The 16,062-nt window shown below is 31.4% G+C and overlaps 1 protein-coding gene and 1 long non-coding RNA gene across 9 annotated transcripts in view; one reads left to right on the forward strand and one right to left on the reverse strand.

Moving 5' to 3' along the window:
* The window catches only part of LOC143225889 (uncharacterized), a 73,457-nt gene extending 62,680 nt beyond the window's left edge, over positions 1-10,777 (reverse strand). For 3 of the 5 annotated variants that reach the window (XR_013014176.1, XR_013014185.1, XR_013014179.1), the window contains exon 1: positions 10,641-10,776. This is a non-coding gene — a long non-coding RNA (uncharacterized LOC143225889). Of the gene's footprint in view, positions 1-10,640 lie in introns of all 5 variants that reach the window. The other 2 variants (XR_013014177.1, XR_013014181.1) reach the window with 1 other exon arrangement.
* LOC143225888 (myosin heavy chain, muscle-like) overlaps positions 10,761-16,062 on the forward strand; it is a 57,239-nt gene continuing 51,937 nt past the window's right edge. For 2 of the 4 annotated variants that reach the window (XM_076456047.1, XM_076456049.1), the window contains exons 1-3: positions 10,761-10,952; positions 11,896-12,036; positions 15,154-15,310. In XM_076456047.1, coding sequence (XP_076312162.1) covers positions 10,761-10,952; positions 11,896-12,036; positions 15,154-15,310 — 490 coding nt within the window. Of the gene's footprint in view, positions 10,953-11,895; positions 12,037-12,202; positions 12,344-15,153; positions 15,311-16,062 lie in introns of all 4 variants that reach the window. The other 2 variants (XM_076456048.1, XM_076456050.1) reach the window with 1 other exon arrangement.

A 16,062-nucleotide genomic window follows, 5' to 3' on the forward strand; every position in this document is an offset into this window, starting at 1 on the left:
CCTGATAATCTTAAACCCATGGTAAAACTTGCCTTATATGGAGGGCGACACCCGGACTGTTTGTAGGTTCTGTGCCTTCCACGAACACCGGTCGGTTGAAGCCGTCTGTTGTTAATGTTTATCATCAAACCTTTAAAGATATAATTCTAAAGTGTGTATGTTGCAGCTGAATGTTACACTGCGCTGCTTTTCTGTGAACTAACAACAAAATGTTACACCGGAACATTTTTTCTTGGTGACGAGCGAATTAATTTTACATTTACTTTACTAAGACTATCACACGACACTGCTTTACCCATACCTTACAACAAACCATTACACGAACCACTAAATAACACTGATTTGATCTTAACACAAACCATTACATGACACTGTTTCTTAATAACAATCCATTACATTATACGTTTTATTATTACCTGTTAACAAACCATTAAATAACACTACAATGATTTTATGTTACCACAACCCATTACATTACACCATTGTACTTACGGAACACGAAGATTAGCTATCAGCTTTCAATATTGTTGTAGATTTAATGTTCATTGCTCGAGAAAGAAGGGTATAACGGTCATCTTTAGAAATTTACTTTTCATCATCAATTTATGGTTTGTTTTCAAATGGCGCAATTACCAGACCAACAATATTAGACGGAACCCATTTTGTGCATCAAATTATAAAATTGACATTTTCAGGGTTAAAACATGCTAGGTTGGAACTTAAGTTTTTGTTTGTATGTATTTCAGTTTCCAATACTCCCAGTTCTTCTCTCTAATCTTGAAAAGACTTCCAAGGATTATAAAGACCTGTATGTTTGTGTTTTTATGAAATATAGAAATTTAGAAGCCAGTACTTATCTCTTTAACAAAAACATCTGACAAGAACTATACGTTCTTTGACTTCTTTCTCTATAATGAATTTTAATTAGATTGGATAAAAACTCATCAGTAGAGTCGGTGTTACTGAAGGTTGTAAGGATGTTACATAAATATTTTAAACGAACTGTTGGTACGTAAAGAGAATTTGGCATGGCAATATCTTCAATTACGATCATTAATCTTGTTTAAGAAAAAAAGAGTGTTCTATAATGTATTAGTTTGTACTCATTTGAAAAGTGTGGGTCGAAACACCGTCTGTCATTTCAAGAACTGAAAATATATTCAAGGTGTTATTAGTGAAAAGATATGTCACATTCTAAGTATAACTTAAGAACTCGGGGCAGCTCCTAAAGGAAGTTATACAATCCTCGGTGGAGTAGAGTATACATATGAGACATGATCTAGACATTTTTATGAGTTTAAGTCAATCCTAGATGGTTCATTTGTTAGCGTGTGTGTTATACTGTAGCCATTCTTATAGCAAAATCTTTCAGTTGATTAACTTAACATGGATTTCACGCTCTAGTCTGAATTTTAAAACTTAAAATCTTAGAGGAACTGGCAGCACATGTAACGTGATCTGTAGCTTCGACTCCAAAATCTTAAACAAAATCTCTACTGAAATTTGATAGGGCATGTTTAACTCTATTCTCAGTTTTAAAACGCAAACAAAACCATAAGTGAGATATGGTAGCAACGCGCCTCCTAATAATTATATCAAGAAATTGAAAGCAAATCTTTAAACTGATTGTTAAACATCTACGTTCTGCTATACCTATATTTAAAATAAAACGTAAGACACATTGTAAGAAAGGTGTATTAAAAACATAACACGTTTAGCCTTTTAGGATTTTAACCACGACAAAATTTGAATTTCTGTGTCACCATTTCATTCACGCAATAGTCATTAACCATTTTATCATCTGTTAACTGACTGCTTATAGAACAAACTCCCATCATTTCACTCTAAACTCTGATGCACACCACTAACTCTGATGCTGATGTTTTAAGTTACTCACTCACTCTGTCTTATTAGAGTAGTTTGATGTGTTGGATTGGAATCAGTTTGCTGTAACAACAGTGTTTCTCGTTATCTTTCTAAATATAACATTTGAAATCGCAACGTACTTTGGGATATGACCCGAAAATACTCGTGTGCGTCAACTAACATTCCTATATCAAATATTAGGCGAGAAACTAAAAGAAAATGCGCTTATTTATATACTCTCTTTATACAAAAGCTGCTATTAAGCCAACTTCTATAATAACAAAAGTATAGAATCTATAACATATAAGGAAATATTGATAAATATTCAGGAAAGAAATGAAAAGTCTGATATCGAAGTTATAAAGGGAAATTCATTTTAACCAAAATAAAAAAACACATGATTTCCTACCTAAAGCATTTTATTAAAGATATATAGCTGTAATTTCTATCTTAAAAAAAAAGAAAAGTGTTAGTTCTGTAAACGTTGAAAGATAAAGGTATTGTCACTAAACACCAGGTCATTTTTGTTAGTTTATATTGGTCCTTTTATGTTTTCAGCCCACATGTTGCCACATAAAAATAAAGCGTATCGCACTTTTTTACAAATGCTACAAGTAGGTCAATATTCTGTAATACGTTAATATAATCAGAGATATTTTTCGTTATCGATTAGTTATTTTAAGTCAATACCCAGTAAATTATTTACAATATCATACACTTTATATTATCAGTTATTGATTAGGTGATGGTTTAAAACCAGTATTCTCTTTAGTAATGTTATATACTCCGCTACTATCTCGTTCCTTAAGAGTTATTAGCCTATTCTATGCAATGGTTTAATAGAATGTCTCTTCAGCACTGCTGGCTGAGTCATTTAGGTTCACAATCCTCTACTCAATTCAATAACATCATACAGTTCATTGTCTTCGCTACCGCTTAGGCCTCTTAGAGTAAAATCTCCCATCTTATTCAGTAGCATCACATATAGTAACTTCTTTACCATCAGATGGATTTTTAATATACTCAAAATGTTGCCTAACAGGCATTTTTGATTAAACCAAGAGTATCCCTGAAAAACAGATGACATATAATATAAACATTTTTAGATTTTGAATTTTTCATTTCGATGGAAACTAATAGCTTCAAACGTCTTCCAAACTGACTTCGCACAAGTGTGTAAAAGAATGAAGAAATCTGTATACGAACTTCAATACTGTTTCATAGGCAAAAAATAAGAAATAAAACATATATCACTAGTGAGCAACTGTGAGGCTAAAACCAAATTTATATCTGTAGACTGGAAGTTGCTCATAAGTAAATGTCACGTGATCATGACTAGGATATATCTAATACTATTTTTGAAATGAATATGTCACATGACCATGATTCGGTATCCATGTCATTAGAAGCAACGGAAATTAAATGTTAGTTACCGTCTTTCGAGAATAAGAGATATATGTATATCTATATATGACGTTAGGTGTATAATCAAGTGATGCAACTGCCTTCAGTTTCTTTCATAACGTAGTTAAATACAGTCAAAACAGTTTATCTATATTTCTCACATATTAAGCCTGATTATCAGACGAAGGAGAGAGTTAAGAGTTGTAACTTACACATAAATTCCAATAAGAGCCCAGAAACTTTGGATATTTGAATCAGCATTACCATATTACCTTTGATATTGTAAACGGAGGTCGGTGCAACAATGCGTCATATAAAAAGCACTGATTCTCAAAATTCTTTCTTTTCATTTGAAATTAAGCACAAAGTTATGCAATGGGCTATCTGTACTCTGCCCACCATGGGTGTCGAAACCCGATTTCTCTAGATGTGAGTTCGCAGACATGCCGCTGGGCCACTGGGAGGCCTCAAAATTCAAAATGTCACGTGTTAAATGTTTGTTTACATACACCTTTATTTTACATTTCTTCTCAAGGAATAATGTACATATCTGACATAGGTGATTTATGTTTTAGTGTAAACATCATGTAGTCCAAAAGTAACACTCAGAAATAGGTTAGGTTCTGCATTACTAGAATTTTAAGTTTCTCGTGATCTCTTAACTCATCCACTTTCATAAAGAGCTATATGTAGCAATGTTACTATTTGTTTTGTTGTTAAACGCCTAAATTTCCGTAGCTTGAAGGCTCTTCCAGGAAAGGAACTACTTTGAAGTGTAGAATGCTAAATTTTATCGCAGTTCTCCTTGTCACTCTGTTTTCCTGAAGTAGCATGTAGCAACAAAACAAGCTAGAATATAACTTTTGGTGTTAGAAACTCACACGTGATAACATGTTAAAAGCCAAGTTTCTGTGAGATTTGTTTCACACCGGACAGTTTTTTTATTGTGCAGAACCACATTCTCTTATTAGGATTCAAAAGTAACACACATATCGTGTTGCATAAAATATTATCAGTTAGTTTTTTTACAACGATCACTATTTTTTTTAAATGTACGATGTAATTTAATTTAAAAATTCCTTTAGACGTCTTTGTTTATAGCGGCTATGAAAATTATTAATTTTTCAAACCGACATCCCTGCTTTTGGTGACGAAAATAAATAATTGAAACCACACAGAAGGCATGAATTTTAGTTATGTTCGAGTACTGAAGTCCTTCTTTAACTGTTTATCACCTCTTCAATTAGAAATAGAAACAATATATTAAATATCAATTTTTTAAACAATAAAATGTGTTCTTGTTTGAAAATGCATTGTAAACGCAGTTTGTTTGCCAATTAATTATTATAAAAAACGAAACAATCAAGTTATTAAACTATTATCCATAATTATAAATGTTACTAGGGAAGAACAACTGTTTAAACATTCTGTATCATGCAAATATAATTTGGTAAAATGTGGAAAAAACAACTATAATCTGAATTAAAAATAAGTGTTCACAATGAAATGCACTTAAAATAAAAGCGTTATATTTAAATTCCTGAGAGAAAAATAACTAATATTGTTTTTGTTTGCTTTTCATTCTGAAAATAAGCTTCATTTCGATTCTTTAAATATGATACAGTGTTATGGGGCTCCGTTTATAAATGTAGGAGATCCATGCCAAAAACAACTCTGCCTCTTACTATTTTGGAACAAGGTAATAACTTGTTATTATTAAATATTTATAACTGCAGTAAGATGAAACAAAACTAAGTATTAGTTTGTTTTTGTTGTGGTTGTTAAAGATAAAATTCACGCTCATTGACTCTCAACATAGTTTTTGTAATTAACTGTAATCTCGTGGCCTTTAAATATTATAACACGGTTACATTACAGATAATGTCGTAGTTAGTATTAAGTCTCAAGTACCTTCACTTTACGACATGTCCCCCGCTAGTACAGCGGTATGTCTCCGGATTTACAACGCTAAAATCAGGGGTTCGATTCCCCTCGGTGGGCTGAGCAGATAGCCTATGTGGCTTTGCTATAAGAAAAACACACACACACTTTACGACATCCAAATTCACACGCGTTATATTGACTAACTGTTACTCCTCCCATTTAGATTCTCACGACATTAAAGCTCTAATACACTATGTTGAATAGCGACAGCCTCACAAACTTTAACTCTTGCGACAATCAATCTCGGGTATAATTCAATGATTAACAGTAAAGTCCACTCCTGCCCCCGTGAATCAACGGTAAACTTAATGGCTTATAAGGTTAATTATTTCAACTTGCGTGTAGTTTATCTGTTTATCTACAAACTCTTCATCCAGTTGTAAACTTGGCAGACAGGCTTGAGGTGGCTCAGGGGACATCTTTATCTGTATAGCGTAGTTCCCTACTAAGAGGGGGCAAAACCCTAAAAAGTCACCTACACATTATGGTGTGTAGAAGTAAACTTTCAAAGTTGGTTAACCCAAACCTTCCATCAGGTTTCATATTTCTGTCCAATTTTGGATTCTGGCAGCACGATGTTTGATGTGTTTGTATTTCCAGTTCATAAGCTCGCCGAACTAAACATAGTACACCCGCTACGATACTACAGGCTGGAATCTTAATTGGGTTTGTTTTCAGGTATAGACCCTTTTAAGGTAACTATAAAATTAATTGGGGATAATAGAGAAAAGTTATTTGTACATTGAAGCCTCTGTGAATCATGAGAGGACCTATGAACCCAGCAGCGAATCACATGTATTTTATACTAGTAATTTTAGAATATTGATCCTTGGGGTTGTCACGGCACACATAGCTTACAGTGCATCTTTATTATTTCTTAAACAAACAAACTAACCAAGGTAATATCACTCTTATGCTTGCCCCCCGCTAGTACAGCAGTAAGTCTACATGTTTGCAACGCTAAAATCAGGGGTTCGATTCCTCTCGGTGGGCTCAGCAGATAGCCCGCTGTGGCTTTGCTGTAAGAAAACACACACACTCTTATGCCATTCAAGTTCACATCTACTCTCCTGTTTAACGGTAGCCTCACACATATTGACTCTCACCTGCTTACTTTAATACATTATCCAAAACGTCTTTTTTTGCTAGGAAAGTCTAGTTATTCCTTTGTTCTATTTTCTTCAACATGAACATAGTATCTTTGTCCAAACTTCATCCATGATTAAAACTGTGTTCCAAGTTAATATTTCTTACAAACATATACTGGTAAAGAAATGGAAAAAAGATGCAAAACTACTTACATGAACTATATTATAAAATACAGGGATGTTCATGAACGTTCTTGATCCAAGCCTTAACGTGTAACAGCTATTACGAACCTAGTTAAGTTTCAGTTTTAAACAGAAGTTACTTTGATATTATTTGATTCTTAATTAAGAAATTTAACAAAGCATACTCAAAAATTTAGGGAAAGAATATGTATTATGTGTCAGTATCAACTATTTATAGTGTCTCTACGACTACAGTGGCCCGGCATGGCCAAGCGTGTTAAGGCGTGCGACTCGTAATCTGAGGGTCGCGGGTTCGCATCCCCGTCGCGCTAAACATGCTCGCCCTTTCAGCCGTGGGGGCGTTATAATGTGACGGTCAATCCCACTATTCGTTGGTAAAAGAGTAGCCCAAGAGTTGGCGGTGGGTGGTGATGACTAGCTGCCTTCCCTCTAGTCTTACACTACTAAATTAGGGACGGCTAGCACAGATAGCTCTCCAGTAGCTTTGTGCGAAATTCAAAAACAAACAAACTACGACTACAAGTCTACACGAGATTTGAATTCTAAACGTTCTTAGGTTTTTGGGGCGTGTTTCTGTAATATAACGTCTTCTTGCTCTGTTTTAGTGCCGGGCGTTTATTAGGGTTAGTCTGCCGAACTGTGGATCTGAAGGTCCGATGTTTAGACAGCGATGCTGTTTAATAATTTCAGTACTTTAAGTCTTGGGTTTATTATAAAAGAATAGCTGATCCCATCATGCAAGTTAAAGAAACAAATAGATCACTAATGCCTTAGCTGTTAAATCTAATGGCTTGTAACGTTAAAACAAAGTTTCGTTACACATTGTTGGCACAGCACAAATATTGCATTTAAAATAACTTTAACTTGAACGTAAAAATACGGACGACTATTCTAAGCCACATGTAGCATGAACTTACTGATTTTTCTTTATAGCCACTATGATTGTTGATTTATAAACACGTGTTCTGTTTAGAGATTATCGCCTGTACCTCTCGCCCTTACGTATAAACATTCTCAAGTACGTTATAGTTAAATATTCAACATAGGATGAGCCTCAACTATAGTTACTGCACATGTTATAAATTAAATGTTTATGTATATATGCTATACAAGATATAATAACTTTATGATACAGTACGGGTAAAAAAGAAAATAAATAAGTAAAGATATGCGCGTTTTCAGAAATTCCACACAAAAATTCTGGTATTCAGTAACAGCCAAAAACAAAACAAAACTGGTTTTTGTGTAGTTATTTTATTTCTAGCTCCCTATTAGCACAGCGGCATGACTGTGGACTCATATCACTAAAAACCTAGTTTCGATACTCATGGTGGGCAGAGTACAGATAGCCCATTGTGTAACTTTGCGCTTAATTCCGAACAGACAAATTATTTTATTTCTTCTTGAAAACTTGTATGACGTTAAAATAGTTTCTCTGAATCGTTTGAAATAATTATTACACTTTTCTCCTTAAACTGACCGAACGTGGCCCAATTGTTATTGTGTATTTGTGGATTCCACGCTTGCGTCTCGTTATAAAAAACAAATAAACAAATCACGCTCCGCACTTTGGTGTTATTTGGTGCGTTATAAGTGGAACAGTTAAAATCCCTTATTTTGCTTACTTAAAAGTAACACAATAGTTGGCCTTGATTACTATAAAGTAGCTGTCTTTTATTTAGTCTATAAATTCGAAATAAGAGACAGTATCACAAATAGCCCTTGAGTGGCTTTGTGCAAATATCCAAAAAGAATAAAACAAAAATATTCCTCTTCAAAAACACCAAGCCAGTGATTGTGTATGTGTTCCTCTCTAAAAATTACTTTGATTTATTTTTGTAATAATCAAACGTACGTAATTTAATAAAAAACAAAAAACATGTCAAGATGCAACAGATAAAGCTCCTTTTATATGTAATTGAAAAGTCCTGGTTTAATATATGTTATAATAAGCCAATAACCGCTCACTTTAATAGTAGAGAAAGCTACACCAAATTTTTATGAAACATATTCTGATGTAAGCAGATTTAAACCAAGACATTTCCTAAATGTTTATTCATTATAAAAAAATGGAAAGAAATGTAAAATCAGATTCACGTCAACAAAGTTTCCACAGAAGTTGTCATGGTACGTAAGGTTCTTAAACCAATCATCGGTGATTTACTACTTTTAAAAAGAATATAAAAATTTCATTAAACGCAAACTTTCTATAGGACACTCACAGAAAGTATTTTCATTATGTAAAGTAATTTGTGGGATGTAAAATAAGCACACTTAGAGCTTCATCGGTAATATCTTAAGTTTGCAACGAAAACCCAATGTTCTGTCCCTGTCGTAAATACAGCACAATTGGATTATTCTACGTCATTGTGCTTAACAACAAACAAATGAGTTAAACAGAATGATTTTATATTTTAATGATTATGTTTGAGATAATACTCTAATCCATTATATAACCTTATGCGGTTTAGTGTAACGAGTAGGTCTCTAGTAAAATGACAGGTGCTGGCTTGTCAGTGAAAAAGTGCAGAGGTGAAACTCCGCCATTTATTTTATTAGCTTTTTAGTTTCAAAATATGACATACAATGTTTTATTCTTTTATCGAATATAAAAACAACAAATAGCGATAAGACAGATTTGCCACCAAAAACTGGATATTTTGTGTATTTTACAAATACTATATAAAATTTAAGATAAAAATTAGAGAATTTTCCAAACGAAATATACATTATTCACTTGATTCTATAAACTACCCTTTCTTATCATCCTTAACTTAAAATATGCTGGATATTATTTTACAGATAGTACCAAGAATTGATTATGAACTTGATAATGGTATAGAAAAGATAATTAGAAAAGAAAATTGAACATTTTGGCCTTTATTTCTTTTATAGCGTCAAATTACGAATGTTCAAGATTGGAATAATTGCTGCCCAGTATTTGTCCAACTGCTTTAAGATAACTATATTGGTAACAGCATCTCTGAAGCCTTATGCGTAATGATTTATTTTTAGATTTTCGTTTTCGATAGGACACAGAAAAGACGAGGGACCATTCCATAGAAAGACGGAGAGGGATGGATTGAAATACGGATTTTATGAGTAAGTTTTTAAAATGTTCTAACCCAAAAATGGAGCATTGAGAAGACGTCATTTCAGCCATTGGAAGACTTGTATGGCAAGACATGGTTGCTTTAAAACAACGAACAGTCACTCCCAGATCAGTGCAAAAGCCAATCACGTTATGTTTTACATTACATTACTAAAGTGACTAAAACCGATATCCGATTGCAGTGGTTTAAAAGGCTTGACACAATCTGTATGATCTGGGACAGCTTTTGAACGTAAGTGCAGGAGGTTGGATCTTTATGTGCTCTTTAGTGTATGCATTGTGGAATACCTAGCTTTATCTCAAAATAACAGCTAAGGTGATGAGAATATTAGCAATTGGATAAAGTACCATTGATCGCTGTAGTAATTTTTATCTTTTTAAAATTGCTACTATGATTGGTTGGTATGAATATTTATTGATATTTTTCACGAAAGGATGTCATATTTGTTTCCTTCATACTGTTTCTTTCAATAGAACTTGTTTGCATAAACTCTGTTTTAATAAGTTACAAAAAGTGTATAATTAGCTGAAATGATTACTTTGTAAATCGTACTTCATCTTTAATTTTTCAAGCAAATTCTTTCATTGGTATGAATATCATTTTGATAAAAAAAATGGTTTATTCAATATTGTAATATATATTTTCTTTTTGATTCCTTTGGCTTGAGAGCAATTTTTGCAAAAGTTATATTTAACAAATTCCTAGGATAAATTTCATGTTTTGGTTCTTTTGGCTTGAGAACATTTTTTTTTTGTAAATTGTTTTTGTACTGGTACAAAATTTTCAGCGTAGAAGGTTTTAAACGAACTTTCCAATTCAGCTTATAATAAAATAATTTTAAGAGAAAGTTACCTTTTTTATCGTATATACATTAATTTTTCTTTTGTAAAGAAATTTCAATAAACAACTGAGTAGCTTAATCACGAACTTTAACGTTTTCTGTCAAACAAACCAAGTACTCCCTATTTTACACTTATTAGAAGCAGTTTTCGTTGATAACGTTATTTTAATTTTTATTTACCTACAGGAAAGCTCCAGGGCTGCTCTGTACTCGTGTGCTCATTATTTGTTAAGCCTGATAAGGCCTAGTTAATCTAGCTGCTGTTACTTTTGATTGTAACTGAGCTACAACGTCAGCACGATGGTACAGGAAGAAGATCCAGATCCCACTGACTTCTTGTTCGTCTCTCTGGAACAAAAACGAAAGGACCAGACTAAGCCATACGATGGCAAAAAAATGGTCTGGGTTCCCGATGAGAAAGAAGGATTCATACTTGGAAACATTGTGAGTACAAAAGGTGACACAGTGACTGTTGACTGTCCCGGAGGCGAGGTAAGCTATTTATATATGTATTTTTAAATATTTTATTATATAGAAAATGTTTCTATATATTTAATTAAGCTATTTTGAATGTGAATAAGTAGCGTTTTTTGTATTTTTGCTTTGAACTGTGTTAAAATGAGTAAAAATTAGGGTTAAGTGTATAACGAAAAAACTGTCCTCAATAATTTGGTTGTAATTATTATCTGATCTTTAAATTTATATGAAACATTCTGAGAAAAAACCTCGATTACGTCAAAAACTGTTTAAATGAAAAATAAAATGCGTCTTATTTTATTTATTTTAAATTAATGTAAATACCAAATAATTTCAACTTGAATTTTACTTACTTTTGACAATATGTTTAAAAAATAATTTCATTAGTAACTATGATAACTAAGAAAACTAATAAAGTTGCATTAATGTTAACTGTAAGATTTATACAAGCATAAATTTAATAGAGTATAGCAATATTACTTTGACAAATTATAAAGATAAAATTATTCTAAAATTAACACATTTTTTTACGAAATCAACGTTCTTTTGTTTTTCTTCAAAAAGTTGTAAATTGTAAGTGATCTGCACATTACAAGTAGCTTTCATGATTTTTTATCGACGAGTTATTATTTTATTATGTTGAAATTTGTGTCAGTGTGTAAATTATCACGCTAAAATTGTTATATACTTTGGTTCATTTGGTTCTCGAGGTTTGACGACGTTTTGAAATTTCAACTGAATGCTTTCATACCCAAAGAAGGTTTTAGTATAGACAGAGTTCTAAACGTAGTCCTTCTCAAGAACCAAGACAAAGATAGTTCACAATAATTAAAGTCCTACGAGCTTTCATTTTGTTTAAGTGTTCTAGTACTTACTTGAATAAGGAAGACCTAGTCAAATCTCGAGGAAATGTTTCTATTGTACATGTCGATCTTTAAATTGCCCCGTTTTCTCACAGAGAGTGCTCAGAAAAGATGTACTTCAGCAAGTGAACCCTCCAAAATTCGAAAAATGCGAGGATATGTCTTCCCTTACATATTTGAACAATGCTAGTGTTTTGCATAATCTCAAAGACCGATATTATTCTAAAATGATTTACGTAAGTATATAGTAGGAAATGTTGTGTGAAGTGATTAGCTTTTAGTTTAGATCTTGTAAGAAACAAGTTGAATAATCTGTTTTATCTTTTTCTTGTTTTAATTCCCACTTTTTCCCCCAAAATACCCATTTCCCAATTTCCAACCTTGAAATGATTCCCTATATAGAGACAAATTAAAAAGGAACAACTACAACAAGTAAATCCCCCCAAATTCGAAAAGACCGAAGACATGTCAAACTTAACTTACCTGAACGACGCTAGTGTGTTGTACAACCTGAAAGAACGCTACAACTCTAAGCTTATCTACGTAAGTATTTGGGTAACGCAAGAAGGACCGGCAGTAACCTGCTGTTTGCCCATATTTATTACTTGCATGTTATAACTAACTTTATACATGTATGCTTGCATTTTGCTTCTTTATTTCATAGTTGTTTTTTTATTCAATTTCACTTGATTTCTATAATGACTTAATTTGGGCTTTAAATATGTCTTTAATTAGCAATTATTTTAAGTGTTACTTCCTTCTGTTTATTTTGCCACTTTAACACTGTTTTGTAAGAAAGAAGATTAAGAATAAAAATTTTAATATATGTATATATTGACAACATTGTGAAGAAAGGCTCGCTCGCTTAATTTTGGTAGATTTTGCCATTACGAATGAGCTATTCGGTCATAATTTCCATAACAGAATATTTCTACTTCGAATAATAAGCATCTACAAGGTAACATATTGATTACTTTGCTGATATCAAATTATGAAAGATCTGGCAATGTCCTTGAGCATAGAATAAGCAAAACAAATTACTCCAAATCATCAATGAATTATTTTTATTTTCTCTCATGGTGGTCAAGCTTATTGCAGATAACACTAAGAACATGCAATTTTCAGTCAAAATTAAAGAAATTATTTAACATGTTATTAATTCTAACTGGTTATTTGAAGATAATGTCAAAAGTATCAAATAAAATGACCTAATAATTGCTGTTTTTGTCTTTATTCTACACGTCTTCAGTACATTTGAATTAATCCTAATATAGTCGTCTCTGTTGAGGATACGTGATCTTTTTCTCCTACTATAATTTTCGTACTAATCACTAGCGTCATATACACGTCTTAAAAGTAGTATACTCATTTATACGTTTATTAAGTTCATTCTATTGAAAATAATATTTTTTTAAATAATTAATTTTCATCAGAATAAAACCTAGCAAAAGTTGTTAACAATTACTTTCTTCTTAGACACAATTCAAGTAATCTGGTTTATCATTTATTATTTTTTTAAATTTTCATCACTTACAATTTATAACTGATTGCTTTAAGTTTCTAATGAAGCATACACATACTAAAAAATAGTTTTGTGCAGAAGACCTAATCTTTAAATTTCGTGTCATACATCTCAATTCTTCTAATGCTCACGTATTATAGAAATAGATTTTAAAAGTACAAATATATTAACATAAAGGTGTTTTAGGAACCATCTTATAAAATAATATATAATGAAAATAAATTATTTTTTCGTTATCAAAAAAATCATATAGAAATAACATCTAATGTTACAGGACAAAATAAATGTATCCGTCGTTAACTGCAACTAGAAATATTATGATAATATGTTTGCCTTTTTTTTCTATCTTTGGCACTGCAATATGATTCTTGGTTTAATATAATAAATCTTTCTAATAATTCACCTAATTTCCAACAAAGTAAAGGCTCTGCTTTGTGCTTGTTTATTTTCATTCAGTTCACATTGAAGCATAATGCTTCTTTGCTTTTTGCCACTGAAACCAATCTACAGAAGAAGCCACGATTCACCACAAGAAAAGGGAAAAAAATCTTTTGGTAGACTACAAGTAATCTGACCGCGGCGACTAAAATGGAAAGAGAATATAATTAAATTGATTATTTTTTTATTTTATTATAGCTTTTAACTTTGAAAGAATGGCACATTTTATTTATCGCTGAAATTCAAATATGGCAAGCTTTTTAGACTTTATCAAATTTTTGTACATAGAATTCTTGATCAGTTACCTTAAATATGTCATAGGACCCATATAGAATGATTATAATAATTAATTAACCTTTGATACAAAAACAAATTCAGGATTTTCCACAATAATATGAATCTTAGTATTAATCAATATATTTTCACGTGTTGAAAATGAACTTAATTTATTTGTTAGCGTTCTTGCTGTTTACATTTAATTAAATATGTTATTATTTCTGCTCCACTAAACAATGTCATTTATTTTTATCATATTCATTAAACTTTTGGAAGTATTGAAATATTGACGTTTTACTAGTAAAGCTACTTTTTATCTTACCCTTCGGTTCCGAAATGGCTCTGTTTATTCATCTGAGTATGTTATATTGTTCCTTTTGTATTTCAAAATATGTAAAAGAGAGATATTTTACATACTAACGAATGTAGTTTAGTTAGTTTTGACTTTAATGTTTGAAACTACTAATATAGAAAATGCTGTATCAAAAGTAAAATATTTAAAAATTACTTTTCCTGTCTTGAAACTACATAACGACATTTTTGTTTTGAACTAAGTAGTTTAGAAACTAATGCTTCATTAAAGATACTTAGTCAATATAATATAAACCTACACATTTTTTTTTTATAAAATAATAGTTTTATCTGTCGATCACTTAAGTTTTATACAAATTACCTCTTAGTATAACCCATTAACAATTTTCAGAATAAAATATTTTTTGTTTTCATTCAATATTAGTTTATTTTTTACAAATATTATGTTTTGTGTTGCAAAATTAACAAACATTTCAAAATATGATAATTATAGCTGGTAACGTTTGTTAAAACAATAAATTTAGTAGATAATCTAAAATATAAATTTGTATCTTTTGTTTGTAATTCCATAACGAGCATAAATATTTTTAATTTTACGACAGTGATTGAGCAAATAAATGTATGAGCAAATTTTACATATTTTGAAACGCGAAATGCAATTTTTTTCATCATTTGATTAACTATTAATAAAAGAAACATTTAATAAGATTAGTGATGAAGGACAATGAAGTATCATTGAAGTTCTCACAAAGTTCTTATTAAAAAGTAATGAACTTCATCACAATTTTTGTTGTGTTTCACACAGACTTACTCTGGGTTATTCTGTGTTGCCATCAATCCCTACAAACGTTTTCCTATATACACCAACCGGGTTGTCCAGATGTACAAGGGCAAGAGAAGAAGTGAAATGCCTCCTCACATCTTTGCCGTGTCTGATGGTGCTTATAATGATATGTTGCAAAGTAAGCAATCGATTTTTTCTTCAACATTTTTCTTACACTAAACTACAACATTTTATTTTACCTATTTTTCCTGCAGGTATTTTCCAAACGTTATTTCGTTGCTTTAAAAATTATTTCCTTACCACCATAGTATTTCATGGAAACTTAAAATTCTTATTTACATAGTGAAAAATCAACTGATATGTGCAGTTATTTTCTTTCTAAATCTTCCAACACTTGTAACACTTTCTACACTTGTAACATCTGCCTATAACATCTGCCAATTCGTTTCATTCCCATTTGATCTATTTTATAATGCTATCTCTAATTTTATAGCTTTCAACCTACACTATTATTCTCTTTTGAAATATTTAGTTTTCCTTTGTTCTCGACAAATATGTTTACTTCTGAGTTTTCCCTTGGTTTTAATTTATAATTTTAAGATATTATTTGCAATAACTAACTTAGAAAAAAATTATTCACACTCGCTTCTACTATTATGCAACGTGTTTATGGTGCTTGTAGTGTACTTTATTCGCCATAAGTTAGCTATAGTTGTATGAGTATCTTAATAATATGCAACATTAATGTTAATTTTCTCGTATTCTGATTTACTGCAGAGTGATTACGCTACTCGAAGCAGTTCTAACTCTGCCATATGGTAATCCATGAACAAACTAGACTTAAATTATTACAAAAAAAATGTTAATATTTGATTATTAGAAAATTACAATATTGTAGGATTTACTTATCTAGTGTTTGAAAATTTTTAG

This window comes from Tachypleus tridentatus, chromosome 9, assembly GCF_004210375.1.
Source record: "Tachypleus tridentatus isolate NWPU-2018 chromosome 9, ASM421037v1, whole genome shotgun sequence".
Classification (NCBI taxonomy): domain Eukaryota; kingdom Metazoa; phylum Arthropoda; class Merostomata; order Xiphosura; family Limulidae; genus Tachypleus; species Tachypleus tridentatus.